Source organism: Hetaerina americana, unplaced genomic scaffold, assembly GCF_022747635.1.
Source record: "Hetaerina americana unplaced genomic scaffold, ioHetAmer1.1.p SCAF_1, whole genome shotgun sequence".
In the NCBI taxonomy this organism is placed as follows: domain Eukaryota; kingdom Metazoa; phylum Arthropoda; class Insecta; order Odonata; family Calopterygidae; genus Hetaerina; species Hetaerina americana.
The window spans coordinates 94,980,797-94,999,699 of record NW_027286069.1 but is presented as its reverse complement, the minus strand read 5'-3'; the positions used below and the strand labels follow the sequence as shown (position 1 = coordinate 94,999,699).

The 18,903-nt window shown below is 34.9% G+C and overlaps 1 protein-coding gene across 1 annotated transcript; it reads left to right on the top strand.

Annotated features, from left to right (window-relative positions):
* The first annotated feature begins 106 nt into the window (after positions 1-106).
* On the top strand, positions 107-17,167 carry LOC139695082 (uncharacterized). The gene is made up of 3 exons (XM_071593711.1): positions 107-233; positions 8,209-8,427; positions 12,418-17,167. Exons 1-3 carry the CDS (start codon positions 108-110, stop codon positions 12,538-12,540), a joined length of 468 nt encoding a protein of 155 aa, XP_071449812.1. The 5' UTR covers position 107; the 3' UTR covers positions 12,541-17,167.
* The last annotated feature ends 1,736 nt before the right edge of the window (positions 17,168-18,903 follow it).

Sequence of the window (18,903 nt, the reverse complement as noted above, 5' to 3'; positions counted from 1 at the left end):
AGCAACACCACCTCGGCAACCATGTGGCGAGCGGCGGAGGGGCGGGCGGGGGAGGAAGCCCGGGGTCGTCGGAGGGGGCGGCTGGCGGGGCGGTGGACGAAGGAGCGATGGGAGGGGCGGATGGGGCCGGAGGGGACCACCAAGGACTGCCCCCGGGGTACCGGCAGGGGGAAGGTATTCCTCCGGAAGTGCCCTCGTCCCCGCCGCCCTCTTACGAGCAAGTGCTGGCTGAGGTGAGTGAGCTCGAGGAAGAGTCGGGCGGAGAGAGAGAGCTATTGGCCACGCAAAGTCCAATGGGCCACTCCGGCGTTGTTCGAACTGCTCCTCAACTCACTTACTTTGAGTTGCCAAAGAAGTAAAGCGAACGTTTGCTGAGTTAAATAAGCTTCGATCCATATCCGTACAAAAAATCTTAAATCAGGGTCTTCATCTTCAGCTTTCTTTTCTTGCTTGAAGGTAGATGGATTTGTTATGTTGAAGCCGGATTGGGAAGTGAAAGGTTTTCGGTGGCAGTGGGTGCAAATTTAATTTAAACAATTATTCATAATTTTTGTCCAGTGACGGGCAATTTAATCGATATTAGTATGTGAATGCTAGTATGAATGTAACGTTTTTGGAGGTTTACAGCACTAATCTACAGACTATCGTGAGGAATGATTTATGATGAGCGGCGATTCAAAATTAGGCATTCTTGGTTCAGATCTCAAATAAGGCAGATGAAAGGACATATACATTTAGTCCAGGTAATAAAGCTCAATTCTAAACTTAGTTCAGGTAATTTTTGATACGTTTATGTGATAAGGCTTAATTCTATGGGTAATGATTGAAACCTAATTAATAAATCAAAGCATACAACAGTAGTTTATGCACTAAAATTTTAATTGTTAATCCTTCCCACATTGAACATGAGTTAGTAGTGATTACGATAAAATGAAAATACAAATATGTATATACATATATATATATATATATATATATATATATATATATTTATATACATATTTTATATATATGTATATATATATACATATTTTATATATATATATATGTGTGTGTGTGTGTGTGTGTGTGTGTGTGTGTGTGTGTGTGTGTGTGTGTGTGTGTGCGTGTGTGTGTGTGTACCAAATAAACTAAAATCAGAACCAAGCTAGAAGCATAACCACCTAAGTTACTTCGATTGCATACAGTATCTACTGGTTCCTTGCGAATCGCAAAAAAAGTGCATTTATGTTTGTCATGTGTCGTTGTTCATCTTTGGATGATTTTCGTCCTTCTATTTGATCGATTCTACATGCATTTCTCGCCTCAGTCACTGCACCAGTCTTTTAATGCTATTAATAAGCTAACTAAATGATACTCATTTTTAAAACTACCACTAAATTATTTTAAGCTACATTTTTTTTAAAGCTGTGGGCCTGTTTATTTGTTAATGCTGTCTGATCTTTACTTATAAAATGAAATTAAAGAAAACGCTAATTTTCAACTGTTATCTGTTTTATAAGAAAGTATGGTACGTACCCCAAGCTTGTGTAAGGCATATGGCAAAGCAACTTGTGCCCAGATTATAAGACTCATTGCCTTTCCCAATGTAACATGCGGCTTCCCAGAAAAATCAGTTTTTTGTAAAAATCAAGTTGCTTCAGGTTTAACTGGAATTTCCCACAGAAATCGATGGTTTTCAAACCAGGATACTTATTTGTGAAATACTCTACAATTATATCTTTAAAACGAAAAAAATAGATACGTAGAATTTCGGATGTCTGGGTCATAATTAGTGATATTTGGGGTCGAGTACAGCCGTAATGGTGGAAAACCATTTAAAATTCTTCAATATTAACATATAAATTATATTAATAATGTTAAACAAGTAAATATTTATATACGAGGTCTGTTCAAAAAGATCGCGACTTTTGTGTTTAAAAAAAATTATTTATCTATTCATGAATATCTATTTTATCCCCTAAAAAGTCCTCAACCTATTAGATTATCCCCATTAGATATCGTACACTTGTGTTAATGTTTTATCCAATCCTCGAAGCACTTCAAAAAATCATTTTGTGTCATCTTGTTCAGCTCCTTCTTCGATGCAGTCTTTATCTCGTCAATCGTAGCGTTGCTTCGTCCTTTCATGGGCCTCTTCAGTTTCAGATACAAGAAAAAGTCACTGGGAAGGGGGGAAGAGCTGGAGAATACGGTGGCTGCGTCATCATTAGTTTTTTTTTGGCCAAAAATTTGCTTGAAAGTAACGATGTAAGAGCAGGGGCGTTGTCATGGTGCAAAAGCCAATTTTTGTTCTTCCCCAAATCCGGGTGTTTTTGACGGATTGTTTCGCGCAATTTCGCATAACTTGCAGGTGATATTCCTCATTTACCATTCTACCCTGTGGCTAGAACTCATGATACACCACGCCCCTGCAATCGAAGAAACACTTTCACAAGCAAAACTTTCACATTCGACCAAACTTGGCGCGCTTTTTTCGGTCTTGGCTCGTGCTGCAGCATCCATTGGGATCATTGAGCTTTAGTTTCCACGTCATAACCATGACCCTCTGGAGAAAATTAGGGTCGTCGTGGACTGAGTCATTAGCAATGTTAATGCGTTGCTGTTTTTGGTCGAAATTGAGAAATTTTGGTACGAATTTCGCGGCGACCCATGTCATGCCCAAATCATTGGTAAAACTCGAATGACACCAGCCAATCGAGATGCATAGGTCCTCTACAACTTCTCTAATGTTGATTCGACGACTGGCAAATATCATTTCCTTCACTTCATCAATGTTTTCGTCTGTTGTTGACGTGCTTGGGCGTCCAGCACGCTCTTCGTCGTTCACATCTTCTTGGCCCTCTTAAAACATTTTGTACCCCCGATAAACGTTTCTTCGGTCCAAGGTAGTTTCTCCATATGCCACAGTGAACATTCGGAATGCGTAAGCGCACTTAATTTCGTTTTTCAAACAAAGTTTGACACAGATTCTTTGATCAATTTTTTAGAACAGACAAAAATCGAAGACAAGCCAAAACACACCCAAACAAAACAGCAGTCAACAATTAACTGAACATTCAAAATTGCCGTTTTTTAGGCATAAGTGAGAGACATAAAAACCAACCTAACGCAACAAAAAAATCGAAAATCAAATATGCGTAACCCGCGAAAATTCAAAATTCACGATACTTTTTGAACAGACCTCGTATTTCTTGAGAACTCAAGGACATATACGTACCCTCGGCGATTGCAGACAAAATATTATTTCTTAAAATATTCCTGTATGCATCTTCAAATACCAACCGAGCATTTGCTTAGTTCGTGTTCGCGTACTAGACACGTAAATCCGTAGCGTACTCAAATACGTTTCTAGTAAAAAAATAAATTACCTCTTGTAAATTACTGTCATTTTACCATACATGCTAAGCCGCAAGTACAGCTTAACAATCAACGGCTATACCCTCAATGTGATGGTAAATCGCATTGTAAATGAGACCGCACCACTCAAGTTAAAAGTTCTGCCAGCAATATCTGTCACCCTATGCAATTTTCATCAATATGTCTTTTAAAGCACCTCCCAATCATGGATGGTAACTTTAATCAGTATCTACATACTATTGAGGGAGTTGCATCGAAAAGCTAGTATAAGATCTCTTATTCGCCTTATTTAAGTAACTCAGGCCAACAAGTTGAAGCATATATCATTGTTTACTAAACATTTCTATTCACCGCGAACGCTCAAAATATTACTAGCTCTACTTGAAAACACTGGTTTTGAATAAATTGTGACGGCCTAATGCGGATCGATTAGGCTAATTATTTGATGGTTAATGCGTGTGTGGCGTTCACCTTAAAAATGCCAAACATTTCAATAACCAGGCAGGAGAAAAATATAAAGTAGTGATTGTTGTAGGAGTCAAATCTCGGTAGAACTGGTTAAGAGGGGCATTCGATCAGCTTAGAGGATTTACATCGCCCGGAGTTGTAGAAAAATTAAGAGGGATATCTCTCTCTACTCTAAATATGGAGCGATTTTATGGCGGAGAAAAACCTAATGTTGAAATCAGGATGACCATTGTTGAAAATTGACTTAATGGGACACAATGAAACGTGTAATACGGTGAAACGAGTATTGTAAAGACGTACGCCCTATCCATATAATTCAGAAATAGGGATCGTTACGCATAACGAATCTACTAACACGAGATTAAGAAAGTAACTCTACCCCACTAAACAGATAAACTCCTATTAAAACTTCTACATTAAGTATGAATTTTGTGCAAGCTATACCAAAGTTATCTATCTCCTGGGCTGTATTTTGAGATGGGGCGATGCAGGAAACCTCAGAAACCATGAGGCACTATTACGTTTATCAGCGAACCTGTCCACAACTTTTAAATGTTTTTCAGAAAGCATTTAGGAAAAGCAAACATAAATATACTCAATAACTATGAAAATGAACTTAGCCATGGGATGCTCCGATAAATTTGACCAATTAATGGAGGATTTAACCGCCAAACTTTTCTTTTTTTTTAAATTGCGTAGCGGCTATACTTTTCAAATATTCAATTACAAAATATTTTTTCCGATGGAAATGGAGTGAAATGAGGTCCGCTGTGATCGTATTTTTCCCTAAGCATTGATATCCCACTCGATCTCAAGGCCATGCATCGAGAAATTTGATGTAAAGTGGATATTTTTTCTATCCGATACTTCTAGTTAGAAAACGGAGAATTGCAATTGGTTTTGTTTTGAGTAATACTGAAATGAATACTTTAATAAATTTAAATCAGCATCGGCTCTGAGTTAATGTTTACTTAATGTATCTGATGAATAGAATTGGAGAATAATGTACGAGTATAATATAAAGTAAGCCGAAAATGCCATTTCTATATACTAATTTGCTGAGTCGTATTAATATTTCTCAATAAATGTTCGACAATATTGTAAATTATAATTTACTTTTTACAAGTTACCCAAGAGTGAAATATAGAAAATAATTAATGAAATTAAATAATTAATTAAATTAAATAACTAATAAAATATATTAAATAATTAAAAAAAAACATTCAAATATTCATCGAAAATTTCCCTAACATTGATTTTAAGGTAAAGAAAATAGAGTAAGAGTAATCTCGGGCACGATTGTAATAATTGTTGGCATGAAAAAACGCTTATGCAACTTCAAGCATTTTATTAATTTTAAAAATCATATATTTTATATAAATTAAATCATATATTAAATATAAATTTTAGATTCTATATTATAATGAGCTCCACTGAGAGACGCTTTCTTTTATGTATGAGATAATTAACCAACTTTAAAACAACGTTGATTGAAGAAAACATTCATTTATTTTTAAGACAAACGCATAGGAATTTTTTTTGCTATTTTGATAAATTTTCACAGCTCACAGAGACTATTTTTTAATTGCATTATTATCACCTAATTTCTTCATTTCCTTCGGCAAATTAATTAACTTTAATATTTGGTGTGAACAGATGCATACATTGAAGTGGCTATATTTTTAGCTGCCCTATTTTTTAACGCCTGGGTAGTTCAGAAAGATATTGTTTGCTTTAATTCTCTCTTCGAAAGAATGAATGCTCAATCAACAGCTGATTGAATGGAATGAAAATCCAACACTCCGTCCTAAAGCCAAATCTAGGAACTCGTTATCTCTGGACGATATTTTATATACCGAAGTAGTCATCGTTATTTCTTTTTTATCATAGGTGGATAATATCAATAGATATCGTATTTCATGATAGTAAAATGTTTTATATTTTTCTTCTAGTAACTTCCGCTTGAAAATAGAATGTCATCTTCTTAATTTTCCACAGCGTTTGTAAAATATTCCTATAATTTATCGTACCTATTAACAGTGCGTGCTATTGTTAAGAGAAACATTCGCTCAAAACCATTTATATTGACCCTTATACACTCTCGATTCAATTTTCTTTCTTCGTTTTTGTATTCCCGCTTCACAAAATTATATTTCCTTGGAGCGCTCTTTTCATCATTTCTGTGAAAGAATATTCTCTGTATAATATATTTTCTTTTGAAAAACGAATATTCTCTACTTTTTTTATGAAAGGCACATTCGTACTGAAGTTCCGCGGGCTAAATACGACATCAAAATGCGGCTGCTATGAAGAGATTCTTGGGATTGTATTTTGACGGAGTAATTACTGTGCGCCTGTTCAACTCTTTCTTTCTATCTCGTGCTGTCAAATATAGAAAATTACGTGGTAGTATTTGATTTCCGCTGGAATGTTCACAGATTGTAATTTAATATATGTTTTTTTCTCGCTGGCTGGACCTTAATATTCTAAAGCAAAATAAAGAAAATTAACGCTGCGGGCAATTTTTTATTACTTTTTGCATGTGGCGGGATATTGCAGCATTATGAAAAACAGCGGAAACTTGTTATTTCGCTTGGAGAATTGCGAATGATTTCACTGCATGTGAAATTTCTAAGAATGAAAAATAAGCAATTTTTAGGATCAGATAAGGTTTTACGTACCCATAGTATTTGCTTCAGCCTGCAGACAATTGCGTGCTAAGCAGTAAAATCCCCGTGTATTGTGCCATGGGCACTCGGTATGCGGAAGAGTTACGCACTTACTATATGATTTCTAATACCAACATTGGCTTGCATATTGAATCTCTTATTCATTTCCCCGAGAAAATATTTATTTACCACCTAATGTTGCAATCGGACGCCTTGTAAAGATAGTTTTCTGTGATAAATTATAAAATATATCAATACTTGAATTAGAAAATTGTATTAAATAACAAATACCAAGAATCATCGCTTTAATATATTTTCCTTGCATGTATTCATCAGGTATATGTGCTGATTTTCCTGATTAAATTTGCACGGAAGAACACCTAAGGGGAACTGTGCATATGGATGACAGAGACAACTCGTCTCTTGCTGATTAGTCATAACATGTTGGGAAAAAATGGTGGCATTACTGTTAATGAAGCCCTGAGAAGAGTCAATGAAGACCCTATTCCGAAAAAGTGAAATGAAAATCATAAGATCAAAAATATATTTTTACTTAGGGTTTCAGTTTACTTATGCTCATGCCATTGAAAAGCTTCCCAGTTCTTACGAAATGGCACCATAGGGGTTATCAATGGCTGGTAATTTTGCAATCTATAACTATTGGGATGTCTAACCTTCTTTCTAACCTAACACACTTCTGAAGATTGATTTTTCGGTAAACTTAAATAATGGGATTTGTAGTGAAGGCATTTCATGTATATGCATATTTTAACGTTATCGTACAGTGTCATTTAGAATGATATTATCTTTCTATGATTTTTTCTCAGTATGTTTACAGTCAATTTGTACTCTAAAAGGGTCGCGCGGCCATTGTATATCAATTAGAATAGTTAAAATGACCTCATTTAATGAAGAAATTCAAATTTGGTTTGGGATAATTTTTATATAATTATTTTGTACACCATCAAATAATTCTTAAGATCTTTCCGTTAATTTCTCTGCTTACAGCAAAGGCACAGCCAGTTATTGAAGGTTTATCTACACCATTTCTAGGTAGTCCTTTTCATACGAAGTATAGTTATTCTATTAAAGTTATTTTAATTTATTTCCTAACATATTTAACAAAATTTATAAACACGATTTTTTCTATGCTCTGCGAAGAGACTTAATATAAAAAGGAAGTGCCACCTCTTTTCTTTTGTATTTCACTCAACATATATTCGTTTATCATCAAATGTGGTTCAAGAGATGTTTTGAGGGTGGACCTTCTATTTGATCCACCGCCGTCTCCAGCTAACAAATCCAGTCCGGTTTGATAAAATCCCTCTAAAATACTTCTCGAGTTTGTAAACTCGACTCGTTAAGCGGTCTGTCAAGACTCTATAAATCACGTTGACATACCAACGACGATGATTTATTCATGAACAAAATTTACAAAAATTAATTATTATAAAATATCATCTCGATTTACGAGATTTTTGTAGAAATATTAAGGGTAATTTTTTTTGAAAAGTCAAATTAATTATCCATGTGAGTGCATGGTGCTTCACAGCCAATATTTTATTTCCTCTGACATCATTTGGCCGATTTTTTCTTATATTTTGCTCTCTACGTGTCTCTCTCCCCCTCGCCGTGTGCTTTATTCCTGCCTTCCACGTCTGGGCTGCATGTGTGCGCACGCACATACGCACACACACACTCAACGGAGCAGAACCGCTTGGCTGCGGAGGCGGCGGCTCGGGAGGCGGAGGGGGCGGCCGAGGCCCTGGGCGCGTGCGCCGTACCCGAAAAAGAGCGCAAGGAGGAGAAGAAGGAGCGGCGGGAGAAGAAGGAGAAGGCAAAGTCCAGCAAGGAGCAGTACCGGCAGCTGGCGGCACAATGGGGTATCACGTGCAAGATGAGCGACAAGTGCCGGTGTTTAGAGTGCCAGGTGAACGGAAAGCCCAAAAATATAGTATACCGACCGTACGCCTCCCTTCTGAAGTACTGAGATGCAGCGAAGGGAGGACTGTTACAGATTGGTTCCGTGTTTCCTTCTTACGTTAATGCATGCCTTTTACCCTTGTGTGCCTCAAAATACGGCACGGAAAATATAAGACGGGCAAAGGAAGAACCCGAATGCGTTCCCATAATTTATTCTTAAAGTGTAACAAATTCAGTTTACCTCTTTTATCATTATTTTAATGGACATTCAAATAAATGCTTAACGTTCACAGATGGATCTGTTTTGCAATAACAGCTGATTGTGAAGATTTTTTTGAGTGTATGCATGCACGTAAAATCTCATTTCAAAGATCTCGTCTTTCAGATAAAAGACCAAAGTTTGATTTTAAAGACGAATATGATACGCACAAAATTTCAAGAGTTAAATTAAGGTATTCTAATTCAACTATAGTTTTAAGAATGGAACTTTATGGTCGGCATATTAACTTCTCACTGATGTGTCCTTAATTATTAGGGTTAAATAAATCGTGGTTAGTTAATGGTGCTAGGTCTATAGCCTAGCGATTTCCCTGTACCAAATGCAAGATTGAAGGATAGGCCTGTATTGCAAAAGTGGTGATCCATCTGAATGTGTTCCCTTGACCTAATTATTTGCACCAACAAGTAATTATACTAATTGTTCAAAAAAAACGTAGTTTTTTCCTTTAAATTAAATTTAGATAAACGATGGTAGATTTATGCAAAATACCAAATTTCAGTGTTAATTCATATTCAATTATTCTTTGAATACCTTTATGAGGGATAAATATTTTCTGAAGGTATTCATTTGGAAATAATACGTATATTCGTAAGAATCTTTTGAACAGTAGAAAATAATTCTTCTCATCAGAAATGTATTTATTAATACACTCAATATTTGTAAATAAAAAAAATATAATTATGTATTGGGAAGGACGCTCTAGACTCAAGGCACCAGTACAACGCAATCTATTTGAAGACATTTAAATTACAATGATAAATACTTCCAAGTAATTGACCGCAAAACGAATAAATATAGATTAAGCATCTAACTTGCTCATAGTCTACTTTTCTCGGTGCAGAATTTCTTAATTATAGATTTTCAAACCAGCATGTATAATAGAATCTTTTCATGATTTTTAAATAATAATAACACCATAGAATATCACCACCTTATATGAAGCTTTAAGAGTGTGTCAAAGTAAAAGAGAAGACGTACAATCTAGGAGGACCAAATTTGATCTATAGATCTCAGATTTCAGATATCAGATTTGGCGAAAAACCTGAGTCAAGATCCCTGGTCACTAATTCATTGTGTCATGTAGATTCCCCTGTTAACAAAAAGACGATTCCTTAAAATAATAAACATATGATTTGGAAATATAAGATGGAAGTTGAAAAGCAGAAAATGTATGGAAAAATAAGTAAGTACACAAAGTAAAGACTTTTACGACAGATCATTCCAATTTGCATTGAAAATTGAAGCACAACTTGAAAAATAATATGCCTCTATTTATCTTCAACGAAATACTATATGAAAAAGATGTCATACGAAAACGAAATAATTTAAGAAGATAAAAGTTAATTTCATACGCAAGGCTTAATAAAGTCAAAAGTACAGCTGTCTGCAATAGTTACATGAAGAATGACATATCATAAACGTCTCGTACGGTACATATTCGACTATATTGGCACTAAAAGTGCAATAAGGATTGTATAATGGGAACTAGGTACATAATAGCTAGAATATCTTAAACAGCTCTGGAGCTTACAAGAATATTAATTTGTTTGATACTGAGCTATTTATCAATTTCAAAGAGGAAACTCATGGAATATATCTATATTGTATCCCTATTTTTGTTTTTCATAAGTGGTATCATAAAGGTTAAATGTGATAGGGATGAAAAATAAGTGTGTATGTTAAAATAAAAAGTAAAATAGATATATAACTTGCTACCCTTTAAATTGAAAATATGTGCAATCAAGTTTCATGAAGTTTCCAAAGCACAACTTAAGGCCACTAAATTGTTACTGTTCTTTTTTACTCTGATACTAGTTTAGTAGTTAAGTAAGAGTAAATCTGTAATATTCCCTAAGAAGTTAATCAAAATCAGGAATTAATTCTAAATCAGTTTGTTCATCCTAAGAGAGGAGCAAAATAAATTTCTCCATCATTAATTTTAGAAATTGGGTACACCAAATAAAAATATATTTAACATAATCTTGGGAGCATTAAACCTATGTTAAAGTTCTATTTATGCAGAGAAATGTGAAATTTTTTAAAATAATTACTAGATTAAGTGTTGAAGTCCCAAATGACAAAAATGGTTCGAAATACAGCTTTGAATGAGTAGATTAATCAACATTTATCAATTTAATTAAAGTTATTTATGAGAGCTACTTATTGAATTTTTTTAAAGAGAATTCTTGTATTTTTACTCTTAACTATCATATATAAGCTTTTATAAAATAGGTTCAAATGGTAACTTAATTAACTAGTTTTTTGGTTAACAGATTACCCTATCTTCTAATATAAATATATTTATCCCTTATTATCGGAGAAACTATTCTCATGATTGCAAACTAATGTATTTATTACTTGATTGGGGATCGGAATGGTGCAGTGGCTAACGTACAGGCTTCCCACCGAGAGGGCCCGGGTTCAAATTCTGAAGACAACAAATATTTTCCAGTAGTATCTTGGCCCCTACTTGAGGTACTTTGTGGAGAGCACTTTGAGTGAGTACGACGTCCGTCGGATGGGACGTTAGACTGCGGACCCCTTGGCACCTTTCGATAAGAGTAGGCTAATGCCGAAGCCGGGTATCTCTCCACCCTTCAACCTTTCTTGTCCATCCCTAATGGTGCAAATGACCTTACCTGTAGGTCGCCTCCCCTAAATACTACTACTGCTACTACTCGAGTCAGCCACTTATTCAATTCTACTAATTCCTACCTTCTCCTCTACCGAGAAGCGATCACCAAAATGGATCCCTGCTTGATTCTACTCCTCTTTCTTGCATTCGGTCAAAGTAGCTCAAATTCATTTATTTCTTTGATGACTTCATTGGGGCGATATTGAAAGACTTAATGGCCCCTTATATCACCTTACCATTACGTATTACATTGATGAAAATTACGTCATTGAGGTGAGTCATCCATTAGCGTTTCTTATGGAAACTATTAATATGAAAAATGAGCAGCGTCGACCGACAGTGAAAAATGAGAACATGAGTAAAAAATTAAGACTAATTGTTGATTTCATATTAGTCAGGAGATAGGGATTACATCAAGGATCGCAAAATTCTCTCACGGACGATATGAGCCTAAAAGCGGTCGCGAAGTTAGAGAGCTCGAGCAGACAGAGATGGCAGAACTTTATTAGTGTGATTATTATCTTTCCTTTCCCAACCATCCCTAATGGCGTAAATGACCTTAACTGTCGTTCGCTTCCCATAAAAACTACTACTACTTATTACTTGATTGCTCTGAAATTTTGTGTACTCATATGGACTATCTACAAAATTTATTTATTCTTAAACCTAATCTACTATCGCTGTAAACCATGAAAACAGCCACAAAATCAACAGATTTCTAAAAAGTAATAAAGCCGTTTTCCTTTAATTTTTTCATCATCAGAATCAATACCAAAGGATTAATCAAATCTCCTCTTATTTGGCATAGGCGGTGGATGAACAAGCTACAACGGTCTGTGTCATTCGGTCGATAGTAAGAGTGAGTAGCGTATGAGTTCTGGATGGCAGGAAAAAAAACGAGGTTGCCATGTTGACTGTGCCGGATTCTGGGAAAATGATTTCCGCTCGGCGGCACTAAATCAAACGGAAGGGAAAAACTGCATTTGTGCACGTTTTTTTTAAGGTCGTTGGATGCACGTCCCAATTGATTGCATGCGGCATCATCCTAATCTCATTCCTCTCTCTCCTTCTCTTTCGCTCAGAGCCGATACTTCGATTGCGAGTACGAGCAAAACGAACAAGAGAAAACGGACGGAGGCCTGGGAGCCGGGACGCCGATGTTCATCTCGGAAGTGATGGGAGGAACTGCATGCAGCCTGCTGTGAGAGGGAGAGCTGGCGCATCGCGGCACAGTCCCCATCTAACGGCAAGAGCGGGAAGCAGGAGCAGAAGAGGAGTTGCGTTGGACGCATTGCATAAAAAGGGGGGATTCGTCTATTGGCGCCGAGGCGCGAATTTTCGAAAAAAAAAGAATATAATTTGTAATTATTAGGAATGAGACAGGCATGTGACAGGTATATGCGTTCGGGCGAACGCCAAAATGAGGGAAAGAACAATGCATTGAAGTAATTGATGCTGGTCGAGGTAGCTGCAAAATGGATGGCGTAAATGTGAGGTCAGTATGTAATATTTTACAGCCATGCCTTCATTCAGGATAGGAAAATGATGGAGGTTGAGAGGGAAATCTTTTGCTAACACGCGCAAAAAAAAGCAATCACAAACGTGCGGTATGAAATTTCAACGCTTCGGATAATTGACTGTAGCGTCAGAATGTCATAATGAAAAGAATAAACCGATCAAATCAATGAGACATGTAAAGATGACACTGATATTAGTACAGGGAGTTTATTTGGTAGTCATCATGACGAGGAAGTATTGGAATAGAATCCAAATGTTTTCCCATTTTTCATAAGGTTGACGACGGAGTGAAACAAAAGAAAAACGAAAAAAAGTTATCATTAAATTTAATTTTTTTTAAAGAATTAGCATTAAGGTCGTTAAGAATTTCAAATATTGCGATAGTGGTATTATAATTTAAAAGGAGCTGTAGAAGAGATATTTGCAAGTGATTGTAATTGAAAAGACGGTACGCCATGTATCGAATGTAATTAGCATGAAAGGGCACGTTCCAAGGAAATTTTTGCCTTAGACGACGATCGCCTTTTCCAAAGCTTTGGGAAATCACGTCCTGAGAAAGCCAGAAAAACAATAAATGGTCGAAGAAGCCCATAAAGATATGGACATGATTACTGATATTTTGGGATGGAATAAATAGTTTTGAGCAAACATAATTAGATCTAAAAGAATCTGCGCCTTTAGAAGGAAACGATCCTATTTTCGCCGTCAACCCTTGATCACAAATTGGGTGACAAGTGAACGAAGCCAGGAATGTAGGTGAGGAAGGGAATAGAGGTAATAAAGAGAAATCGAGAAGGGATTTGGGATTAAGGTGACTTTGCCGTCTTATTTTCCTTCGAACAAGTATTAGCCTAAAATTCCACCTCACATGAGATATTCTTAAATAAATATCGTGGGAGTGATACCCACGACAGTGAATGGTACGTGGCTTATTTATACATAAGATATATATTATATATACACACATACACAAACACAAAAAACATAACAGCGGCCCCTTTAATGTGAGCTTTGATGGGATCAGAGATCAATATTCGTACTTATATTTTGCTGTCCTACGTCCAGTGTATTCGCTACTCAGATATTGTCCAAACACATTTTAGCTTTTTGGCTGTGATCTGCACACATTATAAAAGTCCTTAATTATTAAAACCCGCAAATTTTCATTAAACCTGATGTTTACTCAGTAGAAACTAAAGAGACATGATAGTGTCATGCCATTTGAGGAATAATCAAAATAAAACCCCACGAACCCTATGCATGTCTTAGTACACAAGTCAAGGGTTCGTTTAGTGGTTCATGTGTCGCATTTTTTAATAGCTTTGCCTTTGAAAAATTCACGCTCTTTTGTTATTTATATTATTCCTCATTAAAGAATTAAGAAAAACTCTTTTAAGCTCTGCAGTGATTAGAATTTGGCATCTTTCTTAAATCTTTTAAAATATCGGGAGCTGGTATGGACCAAGTCGGAACCTGTTTGAACGAGTAATTTTTGCAAAACTTGGTTCCACGAAAAATTCGTCCTCAAATTGTAAGATTTTTTAACGAAACCCAAACATTACCTGATTAAATGAAGTAGGTAAAAATAAAAATTAGTTTCCGCTTTTTATTGCTAGATGATATTTTGGTTTTTAGACCACAAGCACACCAATTTGTCAGTCGTCCGTTATAATACTCAATGAAACGGTCTCTTGTGTTAAGAATCATTTGCGGTTACGACCTTGAATTTCTTTATAATTCATTTTTTAGACAAGAACACACTTGGACATACTAATTTTGATTTTATTTGAGTGGAAATATTGTTTGGCATTTATGGTCATATTGGCATATGACTTATTCATTTGAGTCCACAACTAGTTGCAGAGCATGAAACAATTTTGTTGTTGAATGTTAATCAGAAAAGGAAAGTTAGGGTACACATTCATTTTTTGGCTTATTCAACTTTCTCAAACACGTTAATATGTAAAATTGATAATTGATTAAGGCTAATAGACATGGTGCAAGGAAATGACCGTTCTTTAATAGATATTTGTAGAGTTTAAACTAATGAAGTAAACTGAAGAAAAAACTGGCAAGAAGGGAATAGAGTAAAATAATGACGCAGATGGGGCTATATCCTATGTACTTATGGTAAATCCATTCAATCTGCGCAAGTGCAATTATCCGTGATTGAATTTCAATATATGATTTCGCAGTGTGTGATTTTATGTTGATGTTGCACATTCAATGTCTTTTGTGTAATTATAAGAAACATCCTTACTAGCTGTCTCGACGCTGATGCGTACTTAATTGTTAATAGATATAAAGGGCTATCGTAGGGCCCTTTGATTGTCCAGTAGGTGTTGACTGTGAATCGATGAAGAGTATAATATTTTTTTTCGATGCTATTTTTTGTACGGAATCGAGACGATGTTGTGATTCAAATACAAAATCGCGAAGTATTGGCAAGCACACATTTCTCTGTGGTAATGGGAAGTAATTAATAAAATAAAGCGTTGAAACAAGGTTTTAGAACATAATTTTTCTGTGCCTCGGAATTCCGTTACGAAAGCAAAGTTTTTAATTAATGAAAGAGAGACGGTAACAGGAGTAGATGCGTAATTCCATGTAATGTCAGTTTATATTAGCAAACGTAATTCAAATAGAAATGTCTTAACGCCTAAATATTTTCTATAAAATAAGTTAAAAGTAACACAAAAATTCATTCTTACCCAAGTGTATGCATATTTGTATGTGTTTAGATTTATTGTCAGCTTTTAAATATTTCTTTGTAAGTTAACTGCTAGGTTGGACAGGTTTTGGAATGAATAGTTTATTTTTAGATGCTGTAATTGTTTTACTTTGAATATTAGTTAGATCCACAACAGTGAGTGAAATACTTAAAACTACTATATATCTACAACCGTTATGACGGAACGAGCCGACTTGCAAGGATGTGCTCCCTATACAAGAACACAATAAACCGCTACATGAGAAAACAAATGGTTTGTAAGTCAGGGGTTAATTCGGCGAAGTGGTATATTGGTCCATCCAAAACCTTCTTATATGCGGTCAGCCAATATGTTTAAAGTATTGATGACATAGAAAAACTTACATTCCAAGACACAGACTGACATTGCACCGCTACGTTGACAGTGTGCATTAAGGACAGGCAAGACACCAAGAATGGCAGATATTTCCAGAATTTTAGACGATATCAATCATTTATAGTCTTCAACTTAAATATGAATAAGTCAGGGTATATTTAATAAATTAAAAAGGCATGTATCTGATAAATGTATAAGTCTGCAGAAGTAATTATTTTTATTTAAATCGATAACAGGTGAAGATTACTTAACCACATTGAAGTGCACAGCACGGATGACACATGGGTATTTGAATATTTAAAGTTTTACCAAATATGCCGCATTGTTTGAGGTTCTTATTGATTTAGTCTATTTAGGCATCATTAAAATAAAATCATAATAGGAGCTATTTCGTAAAATCATATAACTATGAGCATCAAAATAATTATGTACACATATAATCATCAGTAGGCATTTGGTAGGCTTACTAAAAATTTCATCATCACAGTCAACTTTTGATGTTCAATTATACTTGAAAAAGTGTTTTATGCTATTTACTGTAATGAAGATAAATATATTCTCTACCATTTATAGGTTTCTACCGAGACATAAAATACCTAAAAGAGTTAATGTACTACCAAGAGAACGTGAAATGCGAAGTTGCCTTTACTAAATGAAGTATGCATTTTAAACATGACTGTTTATTCCTTTTTGATGTTGTCTGCAGTTCCAAGAGAGTGTATATTAATATAGTATTAAATGAACTGGGGGGAGACCCATACATATGAATGTGAAATTATATCCAATAAAAAAAAAGAAGAATTCTGCCGAGAGGAGTTAAAATCCGAAGAGAGAATACGGCTTGTTTCAAGCTATGACTGATTGCTTTTCATAGGAGATTTTTTTCAACTGCCATATTCAAAACCACACGCATACAATTTGCTTTTGAAACGAATTAAACTATTAATACCTTGAAACCGCTTTGAAAGGCCTAAATCATTTTTATAAATAGTGGTTGATATAATGATGTATGCGTGTAAGTGATCAAGTGCAATGTCAACTGATGTAAATTTATATTAATAATAATCATATAATTTAGAGAGAAATTTCAGATCAGAAGTTTTGAAGAATATATGAGGCAAATTTTTGATCTTAAAATATTTATGTTATGTATGTGTGTTTGTGAGTTTATGTAAGGTACAGTGTATTGCAATGATTAAACTGTGCTGACTGAAATAAATGATCAAAATGGTAGGAAACAAAAGAAAGGTCTTTGTAAGTTCCCTTATTCCTTGCATACTTCAAATTGAGGATTTTATATAAGAATTAAAATCAGCAGACAACATTTAAAAATATAGCCACTAAAATATTGAATACATTAAAGTTATTAAAAACAGCACATTTATTACTCTCTCAAATATCCTGAAAGAGTAAGTTAAACAATCACAAAAATTTTATCCGGCAAAGAAAATAAACCTTTAGTCAAGACTTATTTCCGAGTAAAGAAAAATCACCAGCTGAAAAGACAATGGGGCCATTAATGAAGAAAATCTTACATATACTTTTTAATCGCCTTGTTTGTATCGTTCATTAATTACCCATATTCAATGCACACCCTTGGGAAGTGTGTAAAATCAAAAAGGAAAATCCCATTAAAGATCCAGGTGCAAGATGCATTTGCAGGGATGATGACAATGATGACCTTATAAAAATGTATCAATAAAAATATGCTTTTACGATGAATCGAAGAGCTTTAACGAATAAACTGCATATTAACTAATCTTAAATTATTAGATTAGTGGTAGAATATTTAATGGTCCATACATTTTATTTGAATGAAAACTTGACTTTCAACATAGAGATGAAAATTTAAATAAGAACTGTTGATGGGATTTTCACATCTGGAAGGACTGTATGATAACTTCTACAACAAAAAGCGAGTAAATTAATGGTGATGCTGTGCACGAATACAAAATGTATTAATTATGAGGACACATTTTGAAATGCATCAATGAATGCAGAGCATTAGATTTTCACTTTCATTTAATATTTCTCCCAAAAACAATGAGCCATACAACAGGCATTTATAAACACATGTTATGAGTAAACACAACGGAATTTACTCACAACCAGTACCAATACAACGAGGCTCTTATAATTCCGTTATGTCACATAAATATAGAAATATCATATATCTATACAAGTTAGTTTCTGCATTATTTAGAATAGTCTCGATCGATTAGGGTACTTTTTTTAGAATGATACAGTCATCGGTATGACACCCACATTGTATTTCTTTTTCCTCCTGGATACCCATTTCAGTAAGTATTATGTTATGTTAAGACTTACCTAACTCCTCCTCCACTTTAACACTCCTTGCAGGAATAACCATATATTTAACGATAACTAATAGTCTTTTATTTTGCAGTATACAACCCACTCTGAATTCCAGTAAATTATACGCTATAAATACGAAACAATTTAACAATTACCTCAGTGGCTCAGTTTCAAACCGTCGAGTAAAAGAACTAATTTTTTGATATAGTGCTGAATTTAAGTCGTTGAGATATTACATGTGATCTCAATTATAAGGTTATTAACTTGTACAAATATAAATACGGCAAATCCTGGATAATGAAACAGTTAATGCATACAGAGGTTCCTATTTATGTCATGTTAATAGTCAATGAACACATACTGATATATTTATGACATTTTGAAAAATTTCAAATATCTATACAAAACAACATGTCTTAAACAAGAGATGAAATACGTGTTTGAAAGGTAAGAGGAAGTAAATGTGTGGATAGAAAATTCGAGTTCAACCTTTCCTAATGGCAGGGAATTTGGTCGCGTCTTCACATTCAAAATCGGATACATCCTTGGCGAAGTCTTCCCAACCCTTAAAAAAGAATCTGACCTTAACGCCTCGCTACCCTTTGCATATACAGATAATCACCGAAGCAACGATAGCATATGTAGTTT

Excerpts from the sequence above, each read along its gene's own strand:
- LOC139695082 (XM_071593711.1), top strand. The coding sequence starts at position 108 with ATGGGAGGGGCGGATGGGGCCGGAGGGGACCACCAAGGACTGCCCCCG. Across the intron at positions 234-8,208 it reads ACGAGCAAGTGCTGGCTGAG|AACCGCTTGGCTGCGGAGGC; the intron begins GTGAGTGAGCTC and ends TCAACGGAGCAG. Across the intron at positions 8,428-12,417 it reads GCCGGTGTTTAGAGTGCCAG|AGCCGATACTTCGATTGCGA; the intron begins GTGAACGGAAAG and ends TCTTTCGCTCAG.